Source organism: Sciurus carolinensis, chromosome X, assembly GCF_902686445.1.
Source record: "Sciurus carolinensis chromosome X, mSciCar1.2, whole genome shotgun sequence".
Lineage (NCBI taxonomy): Eukaryota > Metazoa > Chordata > Mammalia > Rodentia > Sciuridae > Sciurus > Sciurus carolinensis.
In genome coordinates, this window is record NC_062232.1 from 76761004 (window position 1) to 76782235 (window position 21232).

General features: G+C 35.6%; 1 protein-coding gene across 1 annotated transcript in view; it reads right to left on the bottom strand.

The window, feature by feature from the left end:
- Positions 1 to 21232, bottom strand: part of LOC124971549 (uncharacterized) — a 74943-nt gene that overhangs the window by 24870 nt on the left and 28841 nt on the right. Inside the window, exon 2 of the mRNA XM_047535265.1 lies at positions 3740 to 3810. Coding sequence (XP_047391221.1) covers positions 3740 to 3810 — 71 coding nt within the window. The remainder of the gene's footprint in view (positions 1 to 3739; positions 3811 to 21232) is intronic.

Consider the following 21232-nt stretch of genomic DNA (forward strand, 5'->3'; position numbering starts at 1 on the left):
CCACTTGATCATGGTGCACTATCTTTTAATATGTTTTTGTATGTGATTTGCTAAGATTTTGTTGAGAATTTTTGCATCAATGTTCATTAAGGATATTGGTCTGAAATTTTCTTTCCTCGATGTGTCCCTGTCTGGTTTAGGTATCAGGGTGATATTGGCTTCATAGAATGAGTTTTGGAGGGTTCCCTCTTCTTCTATTTCATGGAATACTTTGAGAAGTATTGGAATGAGCTCTTCTTAAAGGTTTCGTAGAACTCGCCTGAGAAACCATCTGGTCCTGGACTTTTCTTTGTTGGTAGGCTTTTGATGACCTCTTCTATTTCATTACTTGAAATTGATCTATTTAAATTGTGTATGTCCTCCTGGTTCAGTTTAGGTAATTCATATGTCTCTAGAAACCTGTTGATGTCTTCAAGATTTTCTATTTTCTTGGAGTATAGAGTTTCAAAATACTTTCTAATTATGTTTTGTATTTCACTCGTGTCTGTTGTGATATTTCCTTGTTCATTCCAAATTTTAGTAATTTGGGTTTTCTCTCGTCTTCTCTTTGTTAGTGTGGCTAAGGGTTTATCAATTTTGTTTATTTTTTTTTCAAAAACCAACTATTTATTTTGTCAATTTTTTTAATTATTTCTTTTGTTTCAATTTTGTTGATTTCAGCTCTGATTTTAACTATTTCCGGTCTTCTACTACTTTTGGTGTTGGTCTGTTCTTCTTTTTCTAGGGCTTTGAGCTGTAGTGTTAGGTCATTAATTTGTTGATTTTTTCTTGTTTTATTGAATGTGCTCCATGAAATAAATTTTCCTCTAAGTACTGCTTTCATAGTGTTCCAGAGATTTTGATATGATGTTTCTTTGTTCTCATTTACCTCTAAGAATTTTTAAATTTCCTTCCTGATGTTTTCTGTTGTCCATTCATCATACAATAGCATATTATTTAATCTCCAGGTTTTGGAGTAGTTTCTGGTTTTTACTCTGTCATTTATTTCTAATTTCAATCCATTATGATCTGATAGAATACAAGGTAGTATCTCTATCTTCTTGTACTTGCTAACTTTAGTTTTGTGGCATAGAATATGGTCTATTTTAGGGAAGGATCCATGTTCTGCTGAGAAGAAAGTGTATCTGCTCTTTGTTGGATGCTATATTCTATAAATGTCTGTTAAGTCTAAATTATTGATTGTGTTTTTGAGATCTATGATTTCTTTGTTCAATTTTTGTTTAGAGGATCTGTCCAGTGATGAGAGAGGTGTGTTAAAATCACCTAGTATTATTGTTTTGTGGTCTATTTGATTTCTGGAATTGAGAAGGATTTGTTTGACGTATATGGATGAGCCACTGTTTGGGGCATAGATATTTATGATTGTTATGTCTTGCTGATTTATGGTTCCCTTAAGCAGGATGAAATGTCCTTCTTTATCCCTTCTGACTAACTTTGGCTTGAAATCCACATTATCTGATATGAGGATGGATACTCTGGCTTTTTTGCTGTGTCCATGTGCATGGTATGTTTTTTCCCATCTTTTCTCCTTTAGTCTGTGGGAATCTCTTTCTATGAGATGAGTCTCTTGCAGGCAGTATATTGTTGGATTTTTCTTTTTAATCCAATCTGCTAGTCTATGTCTTTTGATTGATGAGTTCAGGCCATTAACATTCAGGGTTATTATTGTGATATGATTTGTATTCCTGATCATTTGGCTCATTTTTGTTTGTTGACACAACTTGGTTTCTCCTTTATTTGTCTGTTTCTTTAGGGTAGTTCCTTCCTTTGCCGATTTACATCGTTGTTTTTCATCTCTTCCTCATGAATATTTTGCTGAGTATGTTCTGTAATGCCAGCTTTCTTTTTGTAAATTCCTTTAGCTTTTGTTTATAGTGGAAGGATTTTATTTGGTCATCAAATCTGAAGGTAAATTTTGCTGTGTACAAGATTTTTGGTTGGCATCCGTTTTCTTTCAGGGCTTTGTAAATGTTGTTCCAGGCACTTCTAGCTTTTAGGATCTTGATTGAAAAATCTGCTGATATTGGTATTGGTTTCCCCCTTAATGTAATTTGATTCTTTTCTCTCTCAGCCTTTAAAATTCTGCCTTTATTTTGTACGTTAGGTATTTTCATTATAATGTGCCTTGGTGTGGGTCTGTTTTAATTTTGTGTATTTGGAGTCCTATAAGCCGCTTGTGCCTGGTTTTCCATTTCATTCTTCTGATTTTGGAAATTTTCAGATATTATTTCATTGAATAGATGGTTCATTCCTTTGGTTCATTTCTCTGAGCCTTCCTGAAACCCAATAATTCTTAAATTTGGCCTTTTCATGATATCCTATAATTCTTGTAGATTCTCTTCATGATTTCTTACCATCTTTTCTGTTTAGTCAACTTTGTTTTCAAGATCATATATTTTGTCTTCAATATCTGAGGTTCTGTCTTCCAGGTGTTCTATCCTATTAGTTATGCTTTCTATGGAGTTTTTAATTTGATTTATTGTTTCCTTCATTTCAAAGATTCTGGTTTTTTTTTTTTTTTTCAGTATCTCTAACTCTTTATGGAAATGATCTTTTGCTTTCTGTATTTCCTCTTTTAACTGTCGATTGGTGCCATCATTCCATGCCTGCCTTTGCTCTTTCATCTCATCATTCAATGCCTGCATTTGCTCTTTCATCTCCTCCTTTGCTTCCCTGATCACTTTGATTATGTACATTCTGAACTCCCTTTCTGATGTTTCTTCTGCCATGCTGTCATTGGATTTTATTGCTATATCATCTAGGTTTGTTTGGGACATTTTCTTCCCTTGTTTTCTCATATTTCTCAGGTATCTACTCCTCTACTAGTGAAACTCTGGGATATTGCAGATTTCCTCTATTGACTAATATTGTCTCTGTAGATTTCCAATAACTCACTTCTTAGCCTTCAGTAGCCTGATGTCTTGGAGGAACTTGATGATGCGGTGCTCCAGTAGGAAATTGCCCCTCTAGGGGTGGTGGCCTTCAGGTGGGGTATATTCCCTGTCAGTGGCCAGAGGTGCCTCCACTTGTTGACTGATGGTCAGTCAAAGGGGTCTAGACTGCAGACTGGGGCACGTTTGATCTGGGCCTGTGTCTCTGGTTCTATTGCCCTGGTGGGAAATCCTCGCCCAGCGGGGAAGACTCACCCAGTGGGGAAGTTTCACTGGGCAGTTCTCCTCTGAGCAGTTCCCTTTGGTCCAGAACTACCACCTGGACTGGGAAGCCCTCGTCTGTGATATTCCACGGGTCCTGACGTACTGCCTGGCTGGAGAGCCTGTCCCTGTGAGGGACTCCCTCTCTGAGCCCTCCTCCTCTGCTACGTTCTCTGGGGACTGGAGCTACTGCCTGGGCCTCGGATCCTCACTCTGTGTCTAAGCCTCTCGCTGTGCAGCCCTCTTCTGCAATGCTCCTGGTTGACTGGGTTCTTGGCTTCAGCAGGGGTGTCTCACTGGGCCACTCTACTCGAAGTTCCCTGCCTTTTGGGACTACTACCCCATCTGGGGAGCCGCCCAGTGGGAGAGACTCACCTGGTGGCTCTGAGTTGGTCCCTAGTCTCTCAACACCTCCTCTTCTTGACTCCTGGATCTTGTCAAAGGTCCTCTAGCCTCCTGTAGGTGTCTCAGGAAGGGAGCTGCCCTTCCAATAATGATGGCCATGCCCTTAGGAATAATTTGAAATGCCTGCACCAGCCTATAAAGAAGCCTCTGCCTAGCTCCGCAGTGCAGGCAGCCTGACTCACCCGCCAGCTCACTCCACGACTGTAACCAACCAGTGATGGCGCTGTCCCCGGTGCAGGGGTCAGGCCTCTTGCTAGGTTTTATAATAAAGTACAATTTCTTTTTGGAAACATAGAATTCTGTATTCAAATGATAGAATGTATGTATTTCATTAGCATATGTATAAAAATTTTCAAATGCATGAGCTGAATCAATCATTCTCCTCTGTTTATTGTATGCTATCATCACTGATCCATGCAAAACCTCCCTTTTGGTTTTATCATTCATTTATTTTCTTTATTTCCAATAGCCCACTTAATTTCTGTTCCAAACACTAGTAGCCAAGTCTAATGCATTTTACTTTGCGATATAAAGTGTCCAAAGAAATATCATGATCATAGTTTACGTGTTCACATTCATGTGTATTTATTCTGTTCAATTATATTTTACTAATTTACTTGGATTCTTTCTACCAATATGCTTCTGTACCTGTGCTCTTAATTTTAAATCACAGCTATGAAGTGCAAAGATTTCATCTGTATCTGTCCCAATTTAGAACCTAACACAGTTAGTTACTCATCCTATCAAAAATTGAATGCCTTTTTTTTTGGTGATAAATTTAGGCCTTCAATATTTTATTGAAATTTGGGACTTCAAAATAGAGACGAATTCAAAGAACTTTTTCAGATAGCATCACTTCCATGATAGTGTTTCTTATTATACAGCATTCATTTGTTAAACTGACAGAGTCTAGCAAATTCCCTGGAGGCCTTTGAGGAAATAAAATAAAATGAAGCGTTAATTAGTGATAATAGAAGATCCTCTGAAAATCCAATTTCAACAAATTTAATTCACTCTTCCTAGAGAACAAGCTAGATGACATCTGGAAACTTATAAGGGTTTCAAATCATTTGATGACTTGAATCTGTAAAGGAGATTTGTCCATTCTCTATTCATGTATTTATTCAATCATTTATTTTTAACCGTAGCGACTCAGATATTTATTTTGTGCAGAAGTGTAAAAATATGATTTATTTGTTGTTCAAATTGTTCCAGTTTTGACCATTTGGAGTTCTTTTAGATTGGTTTCTTTGCTTTTTGATATGTTCCCAACTTTATTTTACTACTTTTGGGAGAAGTAGGGGGTGGATATTTTATTATTTTCTGGTGTCACAAGATGCTCCTGGTTTATCCTGTATTTTCTTTATCCCAGTCCTCAGAAGCAGCCAGGCTGGTGCCCTGGCTGTTGATTTCATATGTCAGGTGGGAGAGCACATCCTGCAAAGCTGACAAGTCCAGGGCCAAGTCCCAGATAGCACCAGATAGCATCTGTGCCTTCTACTCCTTCCTCTCTCAGGCCCACTGCCTGCTCTTTTTCTAAGGGCAAGGTTCAAGGCCTGCATCAGTGTATATACCTTCTGGCTTCTAAGCTTCATCTTCCTCAGTCAGGCCTTCATATAGGCCAGGACCCCTGCACAGCAGCCTGTGTCATGTTGACTACCAGACTCATAACCTGTGCCTCTCCTGCCAGGCTCTGAAACCAGGCAGAGATGTTGTAGGACACCTCCTAGGTGTTGGCAATGTCCTGCAGATGTATTAACTTCACTTCTTAGAATCTTGGAAATGGTAAAGAAGACATAGCAATTATGAGGGTGGAGACTGTAAGGAAGTGTTTCCTGCTCATACTCCAGAAGGACCAGTCATGCTAGCCCTATGGTCAGCACTGCATACTGATTGACCAGTTTGATCCTAGCCATGACACTAGAAGATGTGGGCAGATTTCCACAACTAGCTCAATTGTGCTGAGCACAGAGGGGTGCCTGACCCCAGGTCCCACTGTTGCAGGAAACAGACTAGTTGAGAAGCAGCAAGCAGCACTCAGAGAAGAGAACTCCAAACTTTATTTTATGCCAGTAGGCTCAGAGGAAAAGAAAAACTCCAAATTCTGAGCCCTGATCCATAGTTTCTCACAATATTTATAGGTTATTTGATGTCATCTTAGACCCATCCTATCATTGGGGCTTTTTCCTCTTTTAAAAAAAATTCCTAATCTATAGGTTGAAGGCCTTGTGCGAGGTCTCTACCATAAAGCATGTTCACAGAACCATTAAGAAGAAACAGCTGTTTTCACAGGCATCTATTACATTTCTGGAGAGAGTGGTCAGACCCTTAGTGCAGTTATTGACAATCCAAAAGGAGGGACCCATGGTTAATTAGACTTCCTGGAGAAAGGCAGAGAGAGAGAGAGGAGCAGAACTGACCTCTTCCTCAGGCATTTGTTTCTTCCCAAAAGGTTTTTGTAATTTCATTTCACAACCAGGTCTCGTTTTGCCATCACACCACAGCTGCATATGGGATGTGAGCTCCAGACACACAACCAGAGTTCCAAAACTCACTCACATCACACACACTGAATGGTCATAGTGAGTTGTTTCACTGCTGTAGCCCTTAGGGTTCTCTTGGTGAACGGAGGAGCCAGCAGGATGAACTGCATGAGCACTTTATTGGGATCAGAGCACGAAGTGCTTAGAATTGGAAAACTGTACACAAACTCCACAGAGGAGTCTCAGGGACTGTCTGCTTTGAGATGAGCTAGTGAGCTCACAGCTCCCATACCCAGTGTTACTGCTACACGATCAGCAACCCAGACTTCTCCTACTGGGCTCTTTGGGTCTTCCAGAGCACCCTTCCAGTTCCCAGGCCCTGCTATCCACACATCAGCTGATTGACTTTCAGAGTGGAGCCCAATAAATCCTTCCGTGGTTTCCAACCACAGGTGAAAATAATGTTAGCTGATATCAAGTGTCACCAACTGCACACTCGTTTCCACAGCCCTGTTTCTGTAATTTTCATTTTCCATCTGTTGCCAATACTTAAAAAATCAACAACCCCAAGTATGGTACCCCTACCTGTTCTTCTAGTCTATGGAGTCTCTCAAACAACAGTTTTCTTTGCCTGTCTGGGCAGGCTTCCTAAGATGAAGCCTCTTGTAGATATGCAGTCACAAAAACAAGGAGGAAAGACAGAGTCTTCCTTTCTGAGCAACCCATGCTGAGAAACAGAAACTCCAGCAGTGTCTCTGGGACATAGGAGGTGGCATTGGTCCTACTTGTCTTCCTTGGCCCTTGTTCCTCACAGTTCTCCAGTTGAGCAGTTTTCCTTCTTTTAACCCTAGCTGGGTGTCAGGTACTTCCTGCCACATAGTGAAAGGCATCTGCTTTCAAGACAATGGGCTCTGAGAGTCTGAGGTTCCCAAGGAAACAAGCCTTAAATCAGATACAAACAGTTTTTTTGGACAATCATTCTACTGGGTGCCAGGCCTTGTCTGATTGGCTCAGAGGCAGACAGGAGCAAAGACTTTAACAGAAGCACATGAACTTATGCTCTCATCAAGAAGCCAAAGCGGGACAAGAAACCAGACTGGGTCCTAGAAGTTCATCAGAACCAGGTCTACATCATCACCTAGTAGTTCATCCATGCACAGCTACCTCCTGCGAGCCACTGTCTTTCTCTTTTGGAAAGAAATGAAACATGCTTTGGAGTCACTTTAACTTATTTTTTCTCCAGGATTGATTAACTCTAATTAATTTTTATTTATCTATTGTTTGTTTTCGGAGATGGGGTCTTACTATGTTGCCCAGTCAGGCCCAGATCTCCTGGACTCCAGCAATCGTTTTGTGTCGCCTCTGGAGTAGCTAGAACTGCAGGAGAGTGTCACCCCTACCGGGCTAAATGTATTTTTAAAATTAATACACAAAAATATGAAAATTATACATGAGGCAATTTGATACTTCAATACATGTATACTTTGTGTAATGTATAAATGAGATGAAATGTATCTGTCATCTCCTAACTTATTTTTGGATACAGGCTGTGCAGTGTTAAATGACGCCTCCTAAAAAGAGCTGTCCAAGTCCTTACCCCAGGACCTGTGAATGTGACCTTATGTAGAAAAGGATCTTTGCAATCCCAGGATAGGATCATCTGCCTTATTAAGGTGGTCCCTAAGACTTCTTATAAGAGAATGAAGGTGAGAGGACAAAGATTGAGGCAGAAATGGGAGTGATACTGGAACAAGGAGCACCTGTAGCCCACCAGAAACTGGAAGAGACAAAGAAGGATTCTCCCTGGATCCTTCGGAAGGAGCATGACACTTTGGTTTCAGACTTGTGGTCTCTAGAACTGTGAAAGAATGACTTTCTGTTGTTTGATGCCAGTTTTCATCAGTGTCCTGGTCTCCTTTATTGGGCAATGGTATTTAGAAATAATATATGGCCACCAGGTTTCTTCATTTTTACTAGAATTTCACTTATTCTACTCCCTTTTGGTGAGTAGTGTTATGAAATATATGTATCTATATTAACTATGCATACATATATATATCTATATTCATTACTACATATATATGCATATTTTTGAAATTATGTCACTATTGATACAATTAACTCCAATCCAGCAACTTAAGCTTATATTTTAAAAATCTTATATCTTTTTACTTCTTTGTAGCATCTTTCTCTAACAGTAAAAAAAAAACCAAAACAGAAAAACCTGGTTCTCATTATTTACAGTGTATTTACATAGTTTTTTAAAACTTCTATAAGATAGTTTTTGAATTTCTAAGTCATATTCCTCTAATAACGAAATTTACCAATATAGTACAATGTGTATGTGTGCACTTCTTTTGACTGTTAGCTTGCAGTATCTAATCAAAACACCACTTTCAAATGTTACTTGAGTTCCTCAACACCATCCCACATCTTTCTGTGAAGTTGTCATACATTTGTATTGCACTGAGATTAGTTTATAACTGTCTGAACTCTATTACTCCACACATTTTCTAGTTGAATTTTTAAAAAATTTACACATAGCAAATTTTACTGTTTCTGGTACACAGTTGTTAGTCGGCTTTCCATCCCTGTAACAAAATATCTGAGAATGACAATTTAAGAGAAAAGGTTTTTTTAGCTCAAAGTTTTAAAGCTTTCCCTACATGATCATCTGGCTTCACCATGTTTAGGTTCGCATTGAGGCAGAACATCAGGACAGGGAGTGCATGGTAGAGCAAAACTGCTGGGAAACAGAAAGAAAGGAGTGAGGGACAAAATATCACCTTTGAGGGCATGCCCCTGGTCACCTAATCCCAACTAGGCCCCACATCTTAAAGTTTTTACTATCTCCCAATAATGCCACAGGCTGTTGACCAAACCTTCAGCACGCAGATTTTGGAAGACATTTCAGATCCAAACCATAACAAAAATCCTATGGGTTTTGACAAATGCCTAGGATCATGTATACACAACAAAGTCTTGTACAAAGAGTGCATCTTACCCCAAACTCCCTCAAAATGCCTCCATATAGTCAATCCTTACCCCCATTCCATAACCCTTGGCAACCACTAGTCTCTTTTCCATTTCTAAATTTTTGTCTTTTCTGAGATGTCATATAAATGAAATCATACAGTATGCAGCCATTACAATCTGGCTTGTTATTTTTTTTTTTTTGGTTAACACATTTTAGGTTGATTCATATCACACAAAGAAATAGCTCATCTCTTTTATTGCTATTTTTCCATTGTGTGACTGCATCATATTTTTTCTACTTACTAATTGCTATGTTTTTCATAGTTATGAATAGAACTTCTGTTTTAGTCAGCTATTTTGCTGCTGTGACTGAATGATCTGATTTGCACAATTATAGAGGAGGAAGAGTTTATTTGAAGGCTCACAGTTTTAGAGGTCTTAGTCCAAAGAAGGCTGGCTCCATTCCTTGGGGCTTGAGATGAGGCAGAACATTATAGTGGAGTGTGTGACAGAGGGAAGCAGCTCACACGTGATAAGGAAGCAGAGAAAGGAAGGAGAAGAAACCCACCTCCCACAGCCACACCCCACCTGCCTGTGGTTACCCAAGTCAGACCAAAGTAGCATGAACTCTCCATCCAATGATGACCAATTCCATTGCCCTAGATCTAAAGGGAGGCAGTACATAATGAGGGAAGGACCCAGAGGAAAACTGTTCCCCTCATGGTAGCAACTTCCATAGTCATTAATGTAAGGCAATAGTGTGAATACATTTTTTTTCTCTTGGGTAGATATCAAAGAGTGAGATTACAGGGTTATATGGTAAACACGTGTTTAAATTTATAAGAAACAGTCAAATAGTTTTGCAAATTACCTATAATGTTTTATCTTTCCATCAGAACTGAATAAGCAGTCCAGTTGTTTTGTGATCTCAGATGACCTACACTTTGAATAGTTGAAAGTATAATCATGCCACCTGGTGAACATACCTAGAATTCACCTAAATTGTACATGATTATGAGTGCCTGGTATAAATTTTATACACACAATTATTTCATTATCTTCAAAAAGGTGAATGGTCACATTGATTAGATCAACCTCAGAATGATTTTTGTGTACCTGAACCTGAACTATCCATTTTGGAAGTTTGTGTATAAATCAAACTCCCTCTTCATGGGGGTTAATGCTTATCGGTGCACTTTTGAAAATCACAAAAAGTTCTTCAACTTTCAACTTTAAATAGATAAAATGTAACAAAGAGCTAAAACATAAAATCACAAAAAACTATGAAATTGAGAGTTCAAGAAAAATTAATAAAGATTGTATAACCATAAATGTTTCTATTCCTTAAATCTTTTTAGGCAATGGATCATTTATTTGGGAAAATACAATTAATTTAGTTTAGACAAACCCTGAAAAGGAAAGTGGAAAAGCCATTTTCCCCAATGGAGATTGTTATAGTTCCAATGCATCTCTCCAAAATTCATGGGTTGAAAATTTGGTCCCCTATGTAGCAGGGCTGAGAAGTAGGTCCTTTGGAAGTCATTTTATTCATGAGGCTACTCTTATCAATGGATTAATGGATTAATGGGTTATCAAAGGAGTGGGTTAGTTATCACAAGATTGGGGCTGTTATAAAAGCCAATTTGGCCATCTTTGTTAGCCTGGCCATTATGTGATATCCTGTGCTGCCTTGAGATACTAGAATCTTCAGGAGCAGTAAGACCCTCACCAAATGCAGCCCTTCTGCCTTGGACTTCTCAGCTTCTAGAACTGTAAGAAACAAAAGTTTTTTGATTGTAAATTACCAAGTCAATGGTATTGTTATAGTAACAGAAATAGACTAAGACAGTTACTAGAGTGTACATATTTCCATTTAACTCAGATGTATGTAATCAGTTATCATGGAAGGCACAAGTGAATGTCTACATTAAGAAATAGTTTTTTTTCCTTTAGGGAAACTTAGTAAGTGATTTGATCTTGTAATGTTAATGAATCTATTACTAAGAAGATAGTGGTACAGTCTTGAAAACAAGATGTTATTTCTTTACACTGCCTCCAAAATTTCATTGAAGAGTTCACACTGAATATACACAATTACATGGGACATTACATTGAAATTGAAACCTCTAGAAATTATGCATAGCTGTAATATTGCATGAAATCCTTGGCTATCTGATTTTTTTATTCTTTATCTTGGAAATGAAAATGATGCTTTATTTAGAAGATTTAGGTTGTGTTTGTTTTTTAAAAATATTTTTTGTAGTTGTAGATGGACAGAATGTCTTTATTTGTTATATGGTGCTAAGAATCAAACTCAGTGCCTCACACATGCTAGGCAAGTGCTTTGCCACTGAGCCATTCCCCAGTCTCAGAAGATGTGTTTCTACAACAGAATATTGAGTTAAAGATTATGCAACTTTTCTGAAATTTGTGTTCTGAAGAAATATATGAATCAGTATTTATCCTTCATGAGATTGTAATTTTTCTTAGTAAAATCATGTTAAAAGAAATTCTTTATTCCCCAAACAGTTCAATTACATGGAGCCAAAATACATAATGGAAATTAATAATCCCCCAAATACTCCAATTTCTATGAAGTTTGACACTGAAATATCTCGGGCTGATTTTTTTTTTTTTAATCAAACTTTTTCTAGGGATGGAATATATGAAGAGAAACAAAGTTCTTTTAAATAAAAAGTAAAATCCACATGTTTTAAAGATGCATTTACCTTAACAATTGCTAAATGTAAATAGAACAAAAACTATATATATTTTGGTAAAAAATGGAATATTCAAAGCTATGCTTTTAATCCCACTGAAAAATACCTTAACAATTTTGGATTATGAAAAAGTCCAGAAAAAGAAATAGAATTTTTCTCTCATCCATAAACTAGAACAAGGGTATTGAATATGGAATGTGTCATATATAATATATTTTGCATTTTCATATATTATATTTGATATATAATATTAATCTGTATATGTGTATATTTGCTTTGATATATAGTTTATAAACAAAAGTTGCATGTTCCATTTTGACAAACATCATGTATATGTATATTTCCCTCATATCTGACTTAAAAACATATAAAAACAGGCTTATAATTCATATTTAATATTTTTTTCAGAACTTACAATGATTATAAATATAATATAAAAGACAAATTCTAAAGAGGCACAAAACAGAATGGTAAGTTTTCACTTAAATGTACACTGACAGAATGTCAAAGCAGAAATAGGTTTTACTTTATTTTTAATAATTTTATAGGAATAAATCATTCCAACTAGGCTGTTGTACAATTCTTAAGAAAATATTCTAAATTTAAGAAATTGTTATTTTAGTGATTTCCATATTAATACAAAATGTTTTTTTCCTGAGATTTTTATAAGAACTAAGTCAGAATCAAGATCACAGAAAAATAGTTTAGCTATTTCTTCTTGTTCCTTGGTACAAAATGGAAGATCAGGGCAAGACGACCTAATTTAGAGTCAGATCTACTAATTTACAAAAGTAGGATTATTCAAAATAAAAATAAATTATGCAAATGGTGCCTATGATAAGCATGATAAGTGAAATATGTCTTTGCTTCCCATCCCCCACCCCCAGAGTTTTAATTGTATGATCATACTTTCAGCAGTGATATTTATAACAATTTCATTGGAAGAAAAAATAAATGTCCATTAACAGTAGAATGCACAAATTATGGTTCATGAAGGGAACATAAAACTATGCAAATTAATTAACTATACTAAGAGACATTAATGAGGATATTCTTACAAACATTATTTTGAATGAAAAAGCTATAGAAAAATAATGGTTCTATTTATGAAAAGTTCCAAAGCATACGATTTTAAGCAATATGTTACTTTGTGATATGAAAGAACAGGGTGAAACTAAAAAGAACGGCGAATTCATGTTAGGGTTTAATTTTTGTTGAAAAGAAGGGAATATGACTAAGAGTAAATACAATGCTTCTAAGGTATTGACTATATGTATTTCTTAATTTGGCTTGTGAGTTCATAATTCTATTAATTAAGATAAAGACCTAAGTTGGCCCTAGGAAGTTAACTTGTCTGTCACATGACATTTTAGAAGCAGGTAAGGAAATTATGTCAGCCTTTGAAAAATTATGGCCTCCATGGTTTTTGAAGAGAATTCAGCAGAACTTTCATTCTTGTTCCTCTATGTGTATTTTCCAAATATTGTCTTCTTTGAAGATTTTTTCTCTTTGATTTTCATCCAGATACCTATGATACATATACACACATGTATTTCCGTTTCATTGAGCATATTGAATTAACAAGTCTGTATTTTTCATTAAATTTGGAAATGTTTTGGCCATTATTTCCTAACATGTTCTTTTGCAATAATCTCACTATTTATTCCTTTGGTGTGTCTGATTGTATGTATGTTAGATTATTTGATATTGTCCAACAAATCCCTGTGATTCTCTTCAGTTTTCTTTTTTTTCTCTCTGTTCTTCAGATTATTACTATTAATTTGACTTTGTGTTCACTAACTCTTCTGCCAACTCCAAGCTTCTGTTAAACTGACCCTGTGTTATTTTCATTTCATTTATTGTACTATTTGATTCTTGTATTACTATTTCTACAAGAAAGATTTTAATTTATTTTTTATTTCTCTATCTATTCATGGATATATGGTTTTATTTAAACATTTTTAAGTACAAATCTTATGCATATTAGATTTGGTTTCTACTGACATGATCTTGTTATTATTGTTGTTTCCTTGACTGCGAATCATATTTTCCAGTCTCTTTGTCTATCTACAGATTTTAAATTAATATTGAACATCATGTATGATATGTTGTAGAGATTTCGGAATCTATTATCTTCTGAAAATATTAATGTTTAAGCAGGTGACTGGTTTTATTAATAACTAGTTGCCCTGAGCTTGTATTGGTTTGGCTTTATATTTTGTTAATGTGGCTCTGTAACAATCCAAGATGTTTCCTGAAGGGTTATGGAAAATAATATTCCTACAAGACAGCTCCCCCCAAAAAATGGAGGGACAGTGTGGCTTAGAAGGAGGGAGGAGAAAATTGGTCAAAGGTTAAACCTCTCCCAGTGTATTCTCTACTGATAATGGGCCCTGGGGGAAAGGGGCAGATACTGAATGCTGGGTCCTAAACCCTGACTTTCCTCTCTGGCAAACTAGTCCTAAATGACAATGGACAAGAGTTGAGCACTCATCCCTCGGAGTCTGGTTTTAACCTGTACAACTAGCCCCTGACGGTCAAAGCTGCATGTGCACGGTTTCCAATGATTACATCATCCTCATTGTACCCTATAAAACCAAAATCCCCTCTATAACTGAGGGCCATTTTTCATATCTGGAAAATGTGTCCCCATGGCGCCCGAGTCAGAAAAGGAATAAAGGCTTCTCTGAATCCACTGAGGTCTGCTTCCCGTCCTTTTGCACTTAGATTTCCCAAGCCACTGTAACTTGAAAAGACTCAGCTTTGAAACACTATCTCTTGCGAATCTTCTCAGCTACTGGTTTCAGTTTTTCTATGATCTTTTCAAGCTAAGTATAACTCTGAAGTGTGGTCCTTATTCTCCAATCTAGTAGTATGAGATTTGGCTAAAAATTTTAAACAAAGAATGTAATTGGGTTAAAAGCATAGAATGAAGAGAAGTCAGGAGGACATAGACTGACCAAGTCAATTTTCCTGAAACCATCCCTATATAACGTAGTGTAGTAACTGGTAATCTGGAACTCGCTTTTCACTTAATTTATATTTACTTGGGTAAATGCAATGACTGTATTTCAAACAGTGCTTTAACTTTGAAATTATTCATAGTTGTGGCTCTCTTTGCAGATAAGCATCTTATCCTTTTAAACAGGCAAATGATTAATGGTTCAAACATTTCAGTCAAATTCATCTTCATCATCCTCAAGAATCAAATTTATTTCCATTAAGTATGTAACCAAGAGAAAGGAAGTAAGAAAAAACAGGAAAAGAAAGAACATTTATCACCATTTTGAAAACATGATACGATTATCTTCATTTGCACAGCAGTACCAATATATAGGACAATACAATTTGTACTTTAAGAAGAACACTATAGTTCAGATAATGAATCAGAGCAAGACAATATTGCAGATGAGAGACCACTTGGAAGCTATTGCTGAAATGAAGGAAATATATGAGGATGTCTTGAGACAATCTCAGTGGTCTTGTGAGTAAATTTGGCAGAATTAAAAAAAAAAATTAAGTAGTGCAACAAATTTAATCACCATATTTTCTAACTGTATTTAGATATATCCATAAAAGACTAAAATTTTGATGTGTGTGTAAACACAAATGACGGAGGTGTGAGGCAGGAAGCAGACCTGGGATCAGCAAGTTTTTCTTTATTCAGAGGTGGAGTCTAATGATCAAACACCTGAGTCACTCATTTTCGGGGTGGAAAATGGCCATGGGCTAAAGCAAGGGTCTGAGTTTTATAGACTTCATTTAGGGTAGGACGGGAGGATAGTTCCTGAACTGTATTGGGGTTAACTGATCCATTAGGGTGCGTCAGGCGTGTGGATAGGGAATATCCTGGGGCTTATTGCATTGGGGTCAGCGGACCCATTAGCGGTCAGGTGCCAGTCAGGTGTGTCCTCCCCATTTTCTCTTCTTGCCTTCCCTCTGCCTGAGGTCTGGGCTTTTAAATGAAAAAATTTCAATTTACCCTAGGCAAGGCCAATGGGGGAACTGTAGATAGGGGAAATGTCCTGGTACCTATTTTCCATATACTTCAGTGGGGGTATTCATTGATTAAAAGTAAAATTTTAGAAACTTTTCTTTACAAATACAGTTAAGTTTTAAATGGTTCTAGATCTGTAGCAGTTTCAGGAACAAATGAAAATATTTTATGAAAACGCTGCTTCATTCCAGGCCTCAGTGATTCTCTAAAACTGATATTCCAAGAAATTTGTAAAATTTAGTTAAAAAATCACATAAGGAAACAAAGAACTATTAATGAGAGAAAAGAAAAACAATATAAGGTATATACAAACCCTTAAAGACACCATATATTAGAATCATCAAACAAAGCACTTAAAATAAAAGTATTCAGCATATTTAAAGAAATAACATTTTAAAACATCTAGGGATATAAAATTATCAAAATGAAACCTTTGAAATGAAATATATACCATACTTGAAATCTGAAACAAACTGGAAGTTTACATATGCATGGTGTTGGGAATGTTCATCAACATGTGGGAAGTTGACAGCCATGTGTGGGAGCCATGTTCCATGATGTGATGAGATTTTTCTCTCTGGGCAATTTGGTTACCAAAATTGGCACCAGAGAAGAGAATTTAAACAGATCGATGATAGGGTAAGTAATAAGGAAAATTATTGAAAGTAAAAGTAACAAAAAATCATAATATTCCAAAATCAACAAGTTCAGATGTTTTTCAGGTTTAAATTGAATATAAAGTTTGTGAGCAATATAATGAGTTCACAAGCTCATGACAATATGACAAATCCTGATAATGAGCAAAAAAAAAATGATCTCAACTAATTTATTTCATGTTAATGAAATGAAGCACCATTTAGGTGGTTGGTATATGGTTTTCAGTGATGTATCAATCATTCAGAAAATCTTTTTGTGGTAATAGCTAAATGCAATAAAAAAATGTAGAACATAACACATTATTTGAGGAGATACTGATTTTGAAGCATTTTTAATTTGGGTTTATTGTTTTTAAAGTTTTTCATTTGAAATAATTTTATTTTCATTGTTTTTATAAGGTATAGCGTGATAATTTGATATATGTACACAATGTGAAATGATTAAATCAGGACAATTATCATATTTATCCCCTTAAACATTGTTTCTTTGTATTGGGAACCTTTGGACTTTTTAGTTTACTTTATATATTGCCTCAGTGAATTCATCTTGCCTATTCTTTTAGAATGGTAGGTGTAGTAATCTTAAAGTTTCTCATTCTAGCTTGTAAGTGGCTTAACAACTAATTTTATCTTTTTTATTTTCTATTCATTCCAAATATTTTCTTCTAACCTGTACTCCAATTAACTAATTTTTTTATTCTGCATATAAACTGCTATTAACTAATTGTTATGGTTTTGATATGAGGTTTTGCCTAAAATCTCATGTGTTAGACAATACAAGGATATGCAGAGATGAAATGATTGGGTTACTGGAGCCTTAACCTAACTATTGAATTAATTCACTAGTATGGATTAACTGGACAGTAACTGTAGACAGGTAGGGTGTGGCTGGAGGATTTAGGTTACTGGGAGTTTGCCTTTGGGTTTATATTTTGTTCCTGTTGAGTGAAATTCTCTCTGTTTCTTGATTACTGTGTCCTGAGTGAATTCTCTCCATCACTCACTTCCACTATGATGCTCTGCCTCACCTCAGGCCCAGAGCAATGGAGTTGACTGTCTATGGACTGTAACCTCTGAAACTATGAGGGCCAAATAAATGTTTCCTTATCTAAAATTGTTTTTGTCAGGTCTTTGGTCACAATAGTGAAAAACTGACTAAAACATTGTTCCACTTAAACTTTTATGTAACAAACTTTTAACTGAAATATAATAAACATATAGAAAAGTGTGTACCTCAACATATAAAAAAGTGTACATAGCAATGGAACCTCTACTTATTCCCCCAAATAAAACATTACCTACAATCTAGAACCTCCTTTATCCCTCTATCACTAGCAACAAATATGTCCCCAAAGGTTGCAATTATTCTGGCATAAATAACATAGATGTATTATGCTTTGTGTAAAGCCTTATATAAATGGAACTAAGCTATCATTTTATGTTTGGCATCATTTGTGAAATGTATTTGTGATTTTGCCTGTAGCTGTAGTATAATCACAATCATTGCTAGAATATGCAGAAATTTGTTTAATCTGCTATTGATGGACAACTGGATTATTTCTAAATTGAAGGCATTGGAAAAAATGCATCTTTAAAAACTTTGAGGTATCCTTGTATGCATTTCTTCTGGGAAGATAATAAAATTAGAAAATGCATAGAAAAATGTCAGAGAAACTTCCAGTTTACCAAACCATTTATACCAATTTACTCTCCTGTACTGTTAACTATGATTAGTCCTTAATTAGTAATTTAGGTGTGTATAGTGATATTTTAATGTGGCCTAATTTTACATTTCCCTGATGATTAATGGAGTTAATTATTTACTCTTAGAGATGAATACATAACATTTCATTGTAGTTTGATTTGTATTTTCCTAATGGCTAATGATGTTTGCTTTAGAAAAAATGTCTGTTTGTATTCTTTGCCCATTTTTAACTGGGTTATTTGTCTTTTTATTATTTAGTTATATTAATTTTTATATACTCAGCATACAAAGTATATTATCATATTATTTATTTTTACAAAAATTTGTAGCATTCCTTGGATTGTCTTTCCCTCTATGCATGGTATTATTTGATACACAGAACAATTTTAAATATAATAATCTCTAATTTACATATATTTTATTTTGTTGCTTGATGTTTTTGGTGTTATATTTGAGAACTCATTGCCTAACCCAAATGAACAAAGATTCATGTCTGTTTTCTTCTAAGATTTTTCTATATTTAATTTTGCAAATTAGGTTCTTGATCCCTTTGGAGCAATTATTTTTGTTATGGTCTGAGGTAGAATTTCAACTTCACATTCTTTTGCACACACAATTGTCCTAGAATGGTACAGAATAGAAGACACAGAGACAAACCCACAAAAATACAGTTACCTCATTCTAGACAAAGGAGCCAAAAACATACAATGGAGAAACGATAGCCTCTTCAACAAATGGTGCTCGGAAAATTCACATACAGTAAAAGGAATTAAACCTCTATCTCTCACCCTGCACAAAACTCAACTCAAAATATTTTGAATCAAGGACTTAGGAATTAGACCAGAGACTCTGCACCAAATAGAAGACAAAGTAGGTCCAAATCTTCATCATGTTGGCTTAGGATCAGACTTCCTTAACAAGACTCCCAAAGCACAAGAAATAAAAGCAAGAATCAATAAATGGGATGGATTCAAACTAAGAAGCTTTTTCTCAGCAAAGGATGCAATCAATAATGTGAAAAGAGAGCCCACAAAATGGGAGAAAATCTTTTCCACAAGCACTTCAGATAGAGCACTAATCTCCAAAATTTATAAAGAACTTACAAAACATTACACCAAAAATACAAAGAACCCAATCAACAAATGGGCCAAGGAACTGGACACTTTACAAAAGAAGATGCACATGTTATTAATAAATATATGAAAAAGTATTCAATATCTCTAGTAATTAGAGAAATGCAAATTAAAAGAACTCTAAGATTTCATCTTACTCCAGTGAGAATGGCTGTTATCAAGAACACAAACAATAATTGATGTTAGTGTGGATATGGGGGAAAAGGCACACTTTTACATTGCTGGTGGAGTTGTAAATTGGTGCAGCCACGGAAAGCAGTATGGAGATGATCAGAAAACTTGGAATGGACCCACCTTTAGACCCAGCTATACCACTTCTTGGCATATACCCAAAGGACTTAAAATTAGCATACTACAGTAATGCAGCCACATCAATGTTTGTAGCAGCTCAATTCACAATAGCTAGATTGTGGAACCAACCTAGGTGTCCTTGAACAGATGAATGGATAAACAAACTGTGGTATATTTACACAGTGGAATATTATTCAACTATAAAGAATAATATTATGTTATTTGCAGATAAATGGATGGAATTGGAGAATATCATACCAAGTGAAATAAACCAATCCCCAAAAAACCAAAGGCCAAATGTTTTCCCTATTTAAGTGGATGATGATACAAAATGGGGGTGGGGAGTGAGGGGGTGAGAGAAAAAATGGAATAACTTTAGATTACATAGGGGGAAATGAGAGGGAAGAGGGAGTGGGGGTATGAAAGATGGTGGAATGAGACAGATATCATTATCCTATGTACATATATGATTACACAAATGGTATGAATCTACATGGTGCACAACCATACAAATGAAAAGTTGTACTCCATTTGTGTGCAATGAGTCAAAAAACAGTCTGTAAAAATAAAAAAATAATAATAAAAAAAAGAAAATGCAACTATTTCCCCCATATCTTGGAATCTTTCAAAATCTAATTGTCCATAAATGTGAAGATATATTCTTAGAAAATCAAATTTCCACAAAAATTTTGTGATCAGCTTGACAATTTCTTCATCAAAAAACCAACTAAGATTTTGAGATTACTTTCTTTAAAAAGACACTCATTTTTTAAAATTGTATCCTATAATTTCATTGATGACATTTTCTACTTTCGATAGGTAGATTTTTAATGGATACCTTATTGTTTTCTATATATGAGATCATGTCATATGGATATAGAGATTGTTTCATGTTTTTTTATGTCAGATTTGGATGTTTTCTATTTTATTTTCTTTCCTAATTGCCCAGGCTAAAGCTTCAATGATGAGTATTCTCCCTCTTCTATTTTTTGGAAAACTTTCTGAAAACTTGCTCTCAATTCTTTAAAAGTTTGGTGAAATTTATGAAACCATCATTTTCTAGGCTTTTCTTTGAATGAAGTGTTTTCGTGACAAATCTAAACTCTTTGTTACTTATAATTCTGTTCAGAAAAGCCTGAACAAGGACTAGGATATTCCATTCTTACAGGGAGTAGTAAGTGCCTCCCCCATGTGTAGTTACAATACCTGAGAGAGAGAGATTGAGAGAAGAAAGAAAAGATGAAGAAGAAGAAAAAGAAGAAGGAGGAGGAGGAGGAGGAGGAGGAGAAGAAGAAGAAGAAGAAGAAGAAGAAGAAGAAGAAGAAGAAGAAGAAGAAGAAGAAGAAGAAAAGAAGAAGAAGAGGAGGAGGAGGAAGAGGAAGAAGAAGAAGGAGGAGGAGGAAGAGGAGGAGAAGAAGGAGGAGGAGAAAGGTCATTACTTAGGCATAAATATAACAAAATTTGGCTTATGGTTGTAGTATGAATTGTTCCTTCCAAAATTCATGTTGAAATTTTATCCTCATTATGTTGAGAGATAAATCCAGGTTGGACCTTTAAGAGGTGATTATGGTTCTCTCCTCATGAAGGGATTAAGCTTTTCATGCAATTAATAGATTAATGGATAAATGGGTTAATAGGTTATCTTTGAAATGTTTTACTATATAAGTTAATTTGGCTAGGTCTCTCATATAGTCCCTAGCTTTCAACATGTGAT